The sequence below is a fragment of the Cervus canadensis genome, chromosome 9 (genome assembly GCF_019320065.1).
Source record: "Cervus canadensis isolate Bull #8, Minnesota chromosome 9, ASM1932006v1, whole genome shotgun sequence".
In the NCBI taxonomy this organism is placed as follows: domain Eukaryota; kingdom Metazoa; phylum Chordata; class Mammalia; order Artiodactyla; family Cervidae; genus Cervus; species Cervus canadensis.
In genome coordinates, this window is record NC_057394.1 from 38,399,975 (window position 1) to 38,413,929 (window position 13,955).

General features: G+C 39.9%; 1 protein-coding gene across 8 annotated transcripts in view; it reads left to right on the forward strand.

Annotated features, from left to right (window-relative positions):
- Positions 1-13,955, forward strand: part of KLF12 (Kruppel like factor 12) — a 521,123-nt gene that overhangs the window by 444,820 nt on the left and 62,348 nt on the right. For all 8 annotated transcript variants that reach the window (XM_043477481.1, XM_043477486.1, XM_043477488.1 and 5 more), the window contains one exon: positions 1,056-1,118. In XM_043477481.1, coding sequence (XP_043333416.1) covers positions 1,056-1,118 — 63 coding nt within the window. The remainder of the gene's footprint in view (positions 1-1,055; positions 1,119-13,955) is intronic.

Consider the following 13,955-nt stretch of genomic DNA (forward strand, 5'->3'; position numbering starts at 1 on the left):
GGGATGGGGGTTAATTTTTGCCTCTGCCCTCTAAAGTTTAGTGTCTGAAGGTGTGCAGATTAAACTGACAATAGGTACATTAGCTAGAGGAAACAACAGTTTATTTACACATAAAACATGCACTCATGCTTGCAGGAGTACTCAGTGATGAGTAATTCAAAGGGGTGGTTAGAATTTGGGCCTTATATACCACTTTAACAAAGGCAAAAAATTGTGGAGGCTTGCTTTGTCAAAAGACAAGGGAGTCTGGGCATCTAAGGGGCTACATTTTAGGGAGGTAGCAAGGAAGTGTATCAGGGGGAAGTAATGGCAAATAAGGGTTGTTTATGCTAGCTCATCTCAGTACCATTTCTGGTGATGAGTTGTATGTTGTATTCCTTTTCCTGATATGGGGATTGTTGGATGGAAGGCCTTTACAAATTAAAATTTCCTTTACAAAAGGGGAATATATGCCCTGCCTTTAGGCATATAGAGAAAAGGTAGAGAGCTCTTCCTGTGTTTGTGATTGTGGCTGCCTTCAAATCAAAATAATCATTATGCCAAAGTAACATATTTGGGGAGGGTGTATGCTGATCTCCTTTGCTATGTTACTTTAGGGCTTTAAATCTAGAAGTTGACTGAGGGAGTGTGTACTTAGACTATCTCTTTTTGTCCTTGTGGGAACAGGTAGCAGAAAGGGTTTGTTGAGGGTCAGCATTAGACCTTATGTTATTTTTATGCACTCCTAAACCTGTCAGGGATTAGGTTGGCAACAGTAACTTTTTGTTGGACTGACTGAATGAATCAGCTTATTAAAACTGGTCCTGCTTTGGGGGATCTTCACAGGGCACATTGTGACAAATGCTTGTTATGTTAAAAGTGGTGCAAAAGGAGAGAGAGACTGCAGGTCTACAGCCATAGGGATTGAACTGCATTCATTTATGAAGAGGTGCTTAAGCCATTTTACATTAAGCTAATCTGAAAGAGATCATTTATAAGCCTGATCACTTTTTGTTCACTTGTAATCAGGAAAATGCTTTTTTAATGACTGGATTATTCTCATCTACCTACTACAGGGTACATCCGTCCCCAGTATCAAGGGTCCGGGGAAATCGAATGAATAACCAGAAGTTTGCTTGGTGAGTATACAGTCAAAGTGATGAGAATTTGTAAGTTCTCTGGGAATTTTTAATAGGACTGTGTCAGTTATTCCTGGTTCTCTGTAGAGAATACATTTCTACTGCCTGAACTACATTATTTCCCTTTCGTTTGGAAAATTCTAAACAAACATGAATAGAGTTCCTTTCCAGCCAAAAGTCTTCATTCACCAAAAACTGAGTGCAACATTTTTTTCCAAATAGATATGGCATATTTCCCAGGATTATCAACTGTTACATTTTTAAAGAATGTGTCCCATTTTTTGAAGACACTATGTTTTTAGTAAGATTTAGACAACTCAGAATTTTCTCAGGTACCAACTTCTATTCCTCATGAAAATTTTCATAATAAATTAATCTATTACATTAATTTTGATGATTACTATTTAGATGCCCTTTTTCTGGCCTTAGCCTTAAATATCCAGGCATCTGATTTTTTAATTTGGGGAATATGAAGATCTTTCACTTGAACAAAAATAGAGATGAAACTTACCAGAAATAACCTGAAAAGTTATTTTAACCACAGAATATTGATTACTGACTTTTTTTTTGTTTTTTGGCCATGTGAGCCCTTGTCCCCTCTGGTGGAAGCACAGAGTCTTAACCACTGGACTGCCAAAGAAGTCCTGACTACTGATTCTTTAAAGAGGAGATTTGAACTGTTTCACAAATATTTCATATACGACAAACAAAACTCAATGTAGTTTTATTAGTAAAATCCATATTTGTTTACATTACTTCATTCTCTAAAATTAACCTTTCCACACATAGTCTATCTTCAAAAAAAGAAAGGAAGAAGTGAAGGAAGGAAAGGAGGGAGGGAAAAGAAAAGAAAAAGAATTGAATCGTGTACTGTCTTACTACAAAGGTGAATGGAAATTCACACGTCTCCATTTTTTACTTGATTGAATTGCGGTTAGAATGGGATTTTGCTTAAAAACCATGGCTTTTTTTTTAAGTATGGGAAGATGATTACCAAAGATTGAGCTTCCAAATTAATTTTACTCCTAAATGAGGATTATTTTTAGATACAAAATAATGATTCTTTGAATTTGAATAGTGCCTAATCAGCTCGCCTCCCTTCCCCCATTAAATCTAATTAACCCTCACAATAACTGGATCTTGTTGTTAAATATTATGCTTTGGTTTTTCACAGAGGGGGGAATGGAATCCAGAGGAAGCAGCCATTTGCTTACACACTGTCTAAAGGCTGGGGCATCCCTCACAATCACTATTTTTCACAATCACTAAAGCCTATTGTTCCTTGTCAAACCTGGGAAGCTGAGAGGATAATAACGCTGATGGCCATTACATAAAAGGAAAAGGACAAACCAGGTCCTTTTTTGACTGCACGGAATTGCTATTACTTTTGAGTCCAAAGCACATCACGCTAAAGAAACTTCACCACAGATGGAGAATATGAGATCCTCAAGTGAGTGACATAAGCTAATGGGTAGAGTGCCATGTTGTCAGGGGTGAAGCCCAGTTTCTGCAGCTTATATTTCAGTGCTAAATGTGGATCACTGAGTCCACAACACATTTTCGTTTCTTCGCTTTTCCTTCCTGGAGTATTAGAGTAACAATAACTTGTTCCTACATAATTTATAGCACATTATTCGGTTAGTAAGTTTAAACCAGTTTTATCTCCAGAGAAGTAATCCATGAAAAACAAAAAGGATCGTTACTGAGAAAATTCAGCTTGTATTTATTCAGCAACATTTATTTACACTCCCAAGCACTAGATTAGAAAGATAAATAAAACATGATTTCTGTCTTTATGGGGCTTACTGTCTTGAAGGATCTGTGTGTGTGAGTGTGATGTCACATATATATAAAACATACAATATTATGTAATACAAATAATAAAATGTGGATAATGCTCTAAGAGATACGTTCGTAGTACAACATCCAGAGGAGAATAATTATCAACTTTATTTAAGACTAGTTTGAGAATGGACAGTATGGAAGGGGAAAAAATATAAAGGCGGAAAAGGATTGTCAGAAAACTGATTCCCAAGAAGGTTTTCAAGTAAAGGCTCAAAATTAATAGAAAAAAGAAGAGTCCTGACAAAGTGCTTTATTTATTGACTGAAACACAGATACAAGGACCTGGAGACATTTCTAACTTATTTGGTTGCGAGTTTAGTTAAAAATCCTGTTGCGTATACTACCTTGAATTTTTCTTACGTAAATATTATGAAACTGTTATATGGAAATAAATCATATAGGAAAGCTAGGAAGAAGCCCAGTGAATCATCCAACATCTACATCTACTTAAGTGATGAACTGTTGCCCTTTCTTTGTGAAATATTCTCTCTGAAGATCTAGATGTTTTAAATACTCATGCTAGCCATGGATATGAAAGCGATAGTTGCTCTTTCCAAAATAGAAGTTTTGGGATAATTTAAAGAATTAGATACCAAATTCAACACTAACTTGGTTCTGGCTTGAGTTATAGTGCACCACCAGCACTATATGTAAGTGGTGTTGGGTGAAGCCAGCAAGTGCTCCAGTTAGTTAAAAAATATTGTTCATCATATAAACAATTAAATCTCAGTAAAAGATGAAAAAATTTGAACCTGTAATGCATAACCTGAAATGCATAACAACTGGTAGATTTTAAATGTCAGTGGCTGTGGTTGAGGTCTCAAACCAGTGCTTATTATTGAGTAAAGATGGCTTAACATTATAAGTAGTGTTTTTCTTCGCATAATGTTAATATGAGAGGCAGTGTCCATCCCCTGGCCTCATTCCTGTGGCAGGAATTCCTCTGGAGCTGAAGAAATGTGTGGAAAAAAATGTCTGTTCAAGACAAACAAACCTGCTGGATGGAAAGAAAATATGGTTAAAAAATGTACATAATCAGGAAGGAGTTGAAAGCACCGGGATGTAAGGGGTCCAGTGACAGATGTCTGTTATAAGTATATGCTAACTTTCAGGGATTAAGGAAAGGCAGTAAGAACTTCTTGCAAGATATATTAGCACCCTAATAAAAAACATGAGATCATCGGACAACTCATTTAATATTCAATTAATCAGCGGTAGCAATCCAGACCAGACTATAAACTCTGCCCATCAGAATGACTCTCCCCTCTCTGCCATTCCACTGTAGTAATATTTGTTGATTTGAGGACTGATGAAGTGTTTGAGGTTCAGCATGTGAATTTCATTCGCTGTGTCGGGTCACAGCTCTTGTTTCATGCCTTCCTTTGTCTGACAACTATGTGACCCTTTCTAAGAGCATTTTCTATTTTTCTTGCATATGATAATGACAGGGAAAAAAATATTTTGCTCCTTGTGGGGCAAATGGGGGGAAATGGGGTCAGTCTTCTTAAAAGGTTGAATCTACAGGTAGACTTTTCTTCTTCACAGGTCTTTTTGCTTGAAACTATTGTGTTCTGATACCAGACCCACAAAGAGTGGCTGTTTCCAAGTCTTCTTTCAGCCCTTTCATCCCCAGAGCTATTCTAGAGTCTGAAATGTATAAACGTGTTTGGTGTGGATGTGTAGGTTGGACCAGGACAGGGCGGGGCTTGGTGGGGAGTGTCTCTGAAATGAACATTGAAGTTGATTTAAGGCTCCAAGCTTGCCATTCTCAGCGGGAGGATTCCAAAATCCTCATTTTTAGCTTTTCATTTTTTCTTCTGTTTATATACTTTTCCTTCCATCCAGCCCCAGTCCAAAAGTTTTCAAAGACTTGGGTGTATATGGTTGTTTGATGATGGCGTAGTCATGGTTATGCTGTGTACCCAAAACATTTGCGTGGGGCTGTTTTGTTTAGAGGTATGTGTCACATAGTAGAGACTGTGGACTATTTATATTATGATGGAGAAATTAGGCATTGTTAATAGGAATTGTCATTAGTAAAATAGGATTAATTTTCTCTTAACCATCCAGATGCTGTCACCACCAGTCTCAATTATGATTCCTTTCTTACCAACATGCCTGAGATGTTATGTAGCTGTCTGCAAAAGAAGCTCTAGTTTTAATAGCATATCCATGCCAATTATGACACATTTCTGGGTGTGGATCACATTTCACATTTGGAAGTGAAAAAGTTCTGTGTCACCAATTTAGGGAAGGGCAGGAAGAGCCTTTTCACACTTTGATGTTTTATGGTTGGATGTGCTATGCTACAATGATCTTAAATGTTTATATGCATATAGTTGAAAATGTTAGACATTATTTCATTGAATCTTTTTGAATGGTGTAACTAATATGGATTTTGGTCATAAAAATAAGAACATTGCTTCTTGTTTAAACTTTTTGCCTGAATAGAGGAGGCACTCAAGTTGCTGCTAGTGGAAACCTTTAAGAAAGCTGAGACAGAACTAGCTCTTTAAAAGGGGGTGGTGGGGACAGGACACTTCTGAATCCAGTAGTTATCAGTTGTGGGGCTGAAAAGGAACTGTTGTTGTTTTAAGCACTTACACATGTCCGACTCTTTGGGACCCCATGGACTGTAGCCCTCCAGGCTCCTCTGTCCATTGGATTTCCCAGGCAAGAATACTGGAGTGGGTTGCCATTTCTTTGTCCAGGGGATCTTCTTGACCCAGGGATCGAACCCACATCTCCTGCATTGGCAGACAGATTCTTTACCTTGGAGCCACCAGGGAAGCCTTTTGAAAAGGAACTGTAAATGTCATCAAGTTCAATTTAACTTCTCACTCTTTCAAACACAGAGATGGAGATCCAAAGACAGAAATGTGTTCCTTGTCAAATGTGGGCATAAGCCCAGTTCTCTACACTCCTGTCCGGCCACCTTTCTGCTACGTGCTAGCTAGTTACCTGTGGGCAGAGCAAGAGAAATGCTAAAGATTAAGTCAGATGGATGTTTAATTCATTACAAGCTAAGCAGAAGGCTTTTGTCTGGGAAATTCCCATGAGATTGATGTGATGGGGGAGAGAGAGAAGAAAGGCCTGATAAAGACATTGCTTTCTCTTCCAATCTGTGGCAGTTGATCCCTGCCAAAATGTTTACTCATCATCTTGCAGATCCTTGCATGCTCATTATTTATAGATAATATTGACTATGTTACTTTAATTACCAGAGCATCTCACTGCTTCTTGACTTACAGGGCAAAAATTATGATACTGTGTCTTATCTTTAATATGTGAAGATTCCAGTTCCCAGATTGCCTGCCTGGTCTTCATTTTTTTTTTTTTTTTTAAAATCCATACGTGTTGGCAAATAAGTAACAGCAGGCTGCCTTTAGATTTAGTTTGGAAGCTTGTTCTCTCCAGTGTTTGATAACAGATTTGGAAAATGGGCGGCAGTTTATATAACCATAAAGCAGTTTGCAAGTTCTCTGTACACTGAATTACAAGGCAGAGAAGCTTCCACAGTGATGCTACATTGAAAATCCCTTCAAATTCCTATCTTTTCTTATGTTATAATCCAGTGTCAGCTAGTAAATTCTTCCGTGACTTCCACCAGCTCCTCAAATTTAGCTTGGTGACAATTACGTATACTTTAAACTTGTGTGCTGTGTTTGAGATTTCCCTTAATGACCATTGGTCTAATTTTGTTTAATTCTCTGTTACCCAGTGCAGCAAGAACAGTCATGATAAAAATGTTTCACATTCCTGTTAATATCAGCTGATTTTTGTATCTAGTATTCCTTCAACCACAATAAAGATGACTTGGGGAAAAAAATTAAAGTAGGTTATTTTCTACAGTTATTTTCTAATTATGGGAGATATTAAGGCTATAAGATTCTGCTGAGCTAAAAGGTCACCACTTTTGAGATAGTTCTCTATTAAAAGTCCATTCATAATTTGTTTTTACCAACCAGCTGCTCAGAACCATATTAGTCTTTTACTTGGCCTGTCGGTATACTCTCTGATATTCCTGGCATCTTAGTACTGGATCTATGTGTGGTACTATTGTGTCTTAAAACATCTCTACTGTATTATTAACTAGTTTTATTTTATCTTATATATATATATATATTTTTTTTTTTTTTTTTTAAATTTATTTGTCTGCACCAGGCCTTAGTTGCGGCCTATAGGATCTCGTTTCCCAACCAGGGATCCCACCTAGGCCGTCTGCATTGGGAAGGCGGAGTGTTAACCACTGGATCACCATGGAAGTCCTTGAATTAACTTATTTTAATATGGTCCCATATTCACTCAATGTTCAAGAGGACTTGTTTAGAAAAATCTAAAAATGCACAGAGACTTAACAACGTACTTCTATGTAATGCATGGGTCAAAGAAGAAATTTCAAGAGAAATTTAAAAGTACTCTTAACTGCAGTTGACCCTTGAACAAGTGGGCGTTATTGGCACCGACTGCCTGCATGTAGTTGAAAGTCTATGTATAATGTTACAGTTGGGCCTGCGTTTCCATGGTTTCCTCCATACGGTTTCAGTCAACCTCAGATTGTGTAGAACTATATAGTACATACTTATCGAAAAAAATCCCCATATAAGTTGACCCACACATTTTAAACCCGTGTTGTTTGTTTAAAGGTCAGCTGTAAATGAAAGTGAAAACACAGGTTATCACATTTTGTAGGAAGCATCTAAAGTAGTGCCTAGGAGGAAATCTATTGCATTGAATGCATATTTTATAAAAGAGGAAGGCTCTAAAATCAGTTCCCTTAAGCTTTTACCTTAGGACACCAGAAAGAGGAGAGCAAATTAAATCCATAGTAAGCAGAAGAAAAGAAGCAAGAAAATGACTTGTTTGTAATTCTGGGACTTGTAGCATAGTTTTTATATAGTTGTTGTTTCTTAGCTTAAAGGTATAATCAGGAATCATGATTGAATCTGGGGAAGCTACTAAAACTACAGCTTTATACAGTTTTCAGTTGTGCAGTGGGCATTATTCTCTATCACAGTCCCCTCCCTCTTAAATTTGTCAAATATAGACCTTTAAAATAATGGTCATGTTGTAATGAAACAGACAAATAAGGAGGTTGGGGAGTCATTAATGAATAAGGCTTCCCTGGTGGCTCAGATGGTAAAGAATCTGCCTGCAATGCAGGATACCCAAGTTTGATCCCTAGGTCAGGAAGATCCCCTGGAGAAGGAAATGGCAACCCACTCCAGTATTCTTTCCTGGGAAATCCCATGGACAGAGGAGCCTGGCGGGCTACAGTTCCTAGGGTTGCAAAGAGTCAGACATGACTTAGTGACTAAACAACAAATGAATAATGCAGGTAAAAAAACTTTCCCAATATGAAAAAAAGATATATCTTTGATAGTAGAATTACAAGTTCTCTGATAATTAATGTGAGACATTAAAACGATGAAAGTGTTATGTTTGTTAGTCGCTCAGTCATGTCCTACTCTTTGCAATCCCATAGACTAGCCCTCCAGGCTTCTCTGTCCATGGAATTCTCCAGGCGAGAATACTGGAGTGGGTTGCCATTTCCTTCTCCAGGGAATCTTCCCAACCCTGGGATTGAAGTCAGGTCTCCTGCATTGCAGGCAGATTCCTTACCATTTGAGCGACCAGGGAAGCCCAAAATGATGAAAGGTCTTATTCTGTATCTATCTAGAGGAGCCACAGTCTTTCTTAGTCTTCCACAGTATTTTTCAGTGGATACATTTGGGCTAAAGGATTAGCTAGTCAAAACTGCCTTCTAAATATATATTTGAAAGAATAATGACTTAATGTTAGGACCCAATCAGAAATCCTAATGTGTTCTTGAATATGCTGGGAATATTGCTCAGGTCATAAATCTTAAGGGGGTTCCCTTGTGGGAATCCTTGGGGTAACAAGTGGGTTTGTTTTGATTTTCATCTGTCAGTCATATTTGTGGTATCATCTTCCTAGCCATGGAGATTTCTCTGTAGACACATGGACAGTGAACTAGCCATTAAAAATCAAATAAGATATCATCCTACTATAATTTTTCTCAGTTGACCACTAGATTTTCATAAAGTTTCTTAATACTTTCCTTCAACTTGGCTATTTATTACATTTCTTAGTAGAGTACTAGATTACTTCAGGAAGGACCAGTATCCTCATAATGAATATGTTTCTTTTCATCAGTTTTAAGATAGCACTAGATAGTGTGTGACCTATTCGCCCACCAATTAAAACCAACCAATATCACATGTAGGCTTCCCAGGTGGCACTAGCGGTAAAGAATCCACCTGCCAATGCAGGAGAAGCAAGTTCCATCCCTGGGTGGGGAAGATCCCCTGGAGAAGGAAGTGGCAACCAGCTCCAGTATTCTTGCCTGGGAATCTCATGGACAGAGGAGCGGGGCGGGATACGGTCCATGGGGTCACAAAGAGTCAAACACGACTGAGCATCTGAGCACAACAACAGTATCACACAGGTTTTAGTCACAGTTGCTTCACATAAACCCTCAGCTAGTAGCTGAAGAGCTGAGGACCCTGCTGGAATCCGTAGTCTGTAGCCATTACCTCCGTCTCAATTTTCATTCAGTCCAGTCTCCTTTAGCAGGTGAAGTTCTTTGGTTGGAAGTAATGGAAATCAACTGAGTCTGTCTAACGTACTTGAAAGGCAATTTTGTTGAAGGACATTAGGTGGGTTATGGAGTCAAAGGGAAAAGTGAGGAGTTGGTCCTTGGGAAACCCAGGGAGCAGAGCAGGACCTGGAAGCAGGTTGAGTAAGAAGGTGCAATCTTGGAACGAGACAGCCCCAGCTCCTGGATCACCGTTGAGGACACCAAGGTCCGATCAACCCAGCCCAGCCTGACACAGGTGCCCAGCCTTTGACCGAGGTGAGGGCAGGGTACCTTGGTTACCAATCCCACTAAAACCACACACAGTGAGGGATTTCCCAAAGGAAGAGGAGGTGCTGGTACCAAACAGTGATGGGGAAGATGCTACCTCTTAAACCAGCACCATCCGCTTGCCATGTTACCAGTGAACTAGAAGCTACCACTAAAGGCAGTTGATGAAAAGTGAAAGTCACTCAGTTGTGTCCGATTCTTTGCGACCCCATGGACTATACAGTTCATGGAATTCTCCAGGCCAGAAAACTTCAACATTATTCCTTGGAGTCAGTCTTTTCCTATATTTTGCATGACGGAGGCACTCCTACAATTAGTAAGTAAAATTTGGTAATAAAAATAAATGGGTTCTCCCTGGCCTTACTCTTAATTAAATGTTCAAAGCATAATAAGAGTGTTTAGCCAAAATATTAATAGAATTCATTCTGAAAACTCACTAGCTTTATCCTAATCTCCTCAAACCATCCATTTTCCTAGAAATCCTACTTTGAATGGTATATTTCAAAAATTTTAAAACCAAACACAGTTATTGTGAAAAGATAGAGGAGCTTCCTAGGAAATGAATAAAGCTTGAAATCTGCAGGCTTATGTTCTAGTATAAATTTGTCACTTATGCTAAACCAGACTTTCTGCTTCCTTCACCTCAGTGTTTCTATTGAATGAATGATTTCTGGCCTAAACTATTCAAATTTGGTCTTGGGAAGAGTGCAACAGATAATACTCATCATAGTATCACCTTGAAAGTGCTTTATAAACTCTAGGTATTAACCCACAGTCAAAGGCCAGTACATAAAAGGAATCTTTTTCTACTTCCTGCATGATTTTTTTTGACATACCTAGCAGTTATTATAACCCCAAATGAAGTGATAAGTTACTGGGTTGGCCAGAAAGACTGTAACAGCTTATGGAAAAAAACTCAAAACGTTTTTGCCAACCCAGTACTTTGACTCTCTTGGGTCCTTCTTGACTTTAATGATTTAGAACCCTGAACAAGTGAGTGTGCTTAGGAAGGACTGTGGTTTGATACATTAGATAAATACAAACTCCAGGAAGGGCAGGTGTTACATCCAAGCAGAAATGATAGCTTTTCTGGTTACAGATGTAGCCAATTTACTTCTGTTTCTACCAAGGCCAAATTAACAGAAGGGTAACACCCTTGGGCTTCCTAAGTGGCTCAGTGGTAAAGAATCTGCCTGCCAATGCAGGAGATGCGGGTTTGAGCCCTGGATCAGGAAGATTCTCTGGAGAAGAAAATGGCAACCCACTCTAGTATTCTTGCCTGGGAAATTCCATGGACAGAAGAGGCTGGCGGGCTACAGGATGTGGGGTTGCAAAGGATCAGACATGACTTAGCAACACAGCCAGCACCACCTCAACACTGTGTATGTTATCAACTCTGTGTGAGTAGTAAATATTCCCTTCCAGCCTCCTACATGGACATGTTGGGTTAGATCTTTTAGAAAGCAGTGATTTAAATTACCCATAGGAGTAAATTAATGTTCTTGTAAAATAGAAATCTCTCCAGTTCCATCTGTTTTCCCACTCCTCTACCCTTTGCCTTTTTCCTTAGAGGACTGTAAAGAAAAAGAAACATTGCTTTCCTTAGAGCATATAGTTGATAGTTCTGGAGAAAGAAAGAAAATAACTTTCTATTATTTTTCACTTTAGACCTGAATTATTTCAGACTCTTTGAAGAACCCTGTTGCTTAACGGAAAGAATAGACTAGTTTCTTACCGGGCAAGTGGCTTACAGTAATCTTCCCCAAACTTTACAGGCTGTGAAGTGTTTATTTGAGAAAGAGAAGGGAAGGTGGAATTACAGCGACTAGGAAACAAAAGGCCTAAGGCGAGGGTGTTGAGAACAGAAGGAAGTTGCTGCCACCTAGAGGTAGAAGTTGGTAAATGGCGGGTGTACTGGGCTCCTGGGGTGATCCTGAAAGGAGACATGGAGGTAGAATCATCATAAAACTGAAAATGCTTCTGGTTGACTCACTCTCTGCCTCAAAGAGGGACTAGACTCATTCTCTGCTCTTTCCTAGACTCATTCTCTCCTCTTTCCTGTTGGTAGTCTGCCAGTATGTCCTATGAGATTTTGCTGACTCTGGTAGGCTTTTGTGAACCACAGTCTTGTAATTGATCATGAAAATGGCTGTTAAGTCTTTGAAAGTCATTGGAAGTCCTCTGTAGTGGCCATGTGGTCTCAATTATTTGGAGGATTCCTTATTAGCTTGGCTAATAGAGAATGTCTTTCATAATCCATTCCACATTATTTCAAATATGACCTCAGGAGCGCCTCAAAGGTTGCATGCTCAGTGAATTGTGTCGCTGACCGTCTCCTGAGTCTCAAGAAGATGCAGGTAGGAGGGAGACCTTTTTGATGGAAGCAGAGAATCCTGGGAATACCATTGAGAGTGAGGGGTCCTGAGACTCCCTTGGGTTATACCAAACCTGAAACCAGTACAGCCCAGCCTCAAGAATCTGCCACGTAGCCTATTTTGGCTTTTGTTTTCAGGAACTGGCTGTCCATAGCACTGACTTTTTTTGGCTCGTTGGGACATTTTTAACAGAAAATCCTCTCTTCTAAGGAAGTCTAGACAGCTATGACTGTTGCCATTTTTGCTGTCACCTTTGCCTGGTGATTCTCTTTCCGGGATGGCCATATTGCACAACCCCAGGGGGGCCTATGTGGAGGGTGCCTCCCAGAGCACTAGAGCAGATCTCACTGTCATGGAAAGGGGAGAAAATATGAAGAGAATATTTGTGTGGATTTACACGTTGGCCCCTCTCTCTTCTGCTGAATGGGAGACTTGGCTGAATGCTGTAGATGATTATGACGCTGGTTTTCACGGAAAGGGGCGGGGGAGACTTAAAATACCAGAAGATAGCACCAAGATCTTTTAGAAAGTGGGGCTCACAGTCTTAGTGTTCCTATGTTCCTCTTGTTTTTTAAGTGCTACTGCTGCCCTAGGACGCTTTTGCCGAAGCTCTCTTCTGTCCACCTGTTTTGTGGGCCTGGCTTGCCATTTCTGTTCTTTCGGGCTTCCCTGGTGGCGCAGTTGGTCATGAATCCACCTGCACTGCAGGAGCCTGCCTGCACCACAGGGGATGCACGTTCAAGCCCTGGGTCGGGAAGATCCCTTGGAGAGGGAAATGGCACCCCGCTCCGGTATTCTTGCCTGGGAAGAGTGGACAGAGGAGCCTGGTGGGCTACAGTCAGACAGGGATGAGCAACTAAACCAGCATCTTAAGTATTTACCTTCTATGTCACTTGCACACCTGGTCACTTTTGACATTCCGGAAGTTTTGTGCAGTTTTTGTTGTTGTTTTTTACTCGATAGCATCATCACTTTTCTAGAATACTTATTTTCATTCATTTATTCCCTCATCCAGTGAAATTATGGCACGTGCAGTGATCTGGCCACTTTCCTGCACTCTGGGGACACTGTATTTAATAAGACAAATGGGTCTCTGCTCTCCTGGAGTAGAGGAGGACAGATAACTAGCAAGTGTCTGGAGGTGAGAAGTGCTCAGAAGAAAGGGTAGCCAGGGGTATGTTGGGGATGCCTGGAAAGCCACTTCAGGGGCTTGGTCAAAAAAAAAACACCTCTTGAAAGAAGGAGACACATAAGCTAGGAGACGCATGAAAAGGAGTCTACTGTGTGAATGTATGGGAGAAATTGTCCAAGTGCTCGAAATAGCTCACACCAGAGCCCTGGGATGAGGACACATTTGGAAAATTCAGGGAACGTGAAAAAGTGTGTGAGGGGTGGTTGAAACAAAACAAGGGTGTAGAGAGGTTATGTCTCAGTATGCACATTGTGAGTGAGTGGGTGAGTGACTGAAAGTCGCTCAGTCATGTCCAAGTGAGTGAGTGAAAGTCACTCAGTCGTGTCTGACTCTTTGTGACCCCATGGCCTATACAGTCCATGGAATTTTCTGGGCCAGAATACTGGAGTGGGTAGCCTTGCCCTTCTCCAGGAAATCTTTCCAACCTTGGGATTGAACTCAGGTCTCCTGCATTGCAGGCAGCATCATCAATATATAATTGATACTTAAATGATACTTGACAAGGGGTGGACGTGTCTATATCTGATGATGAGAGA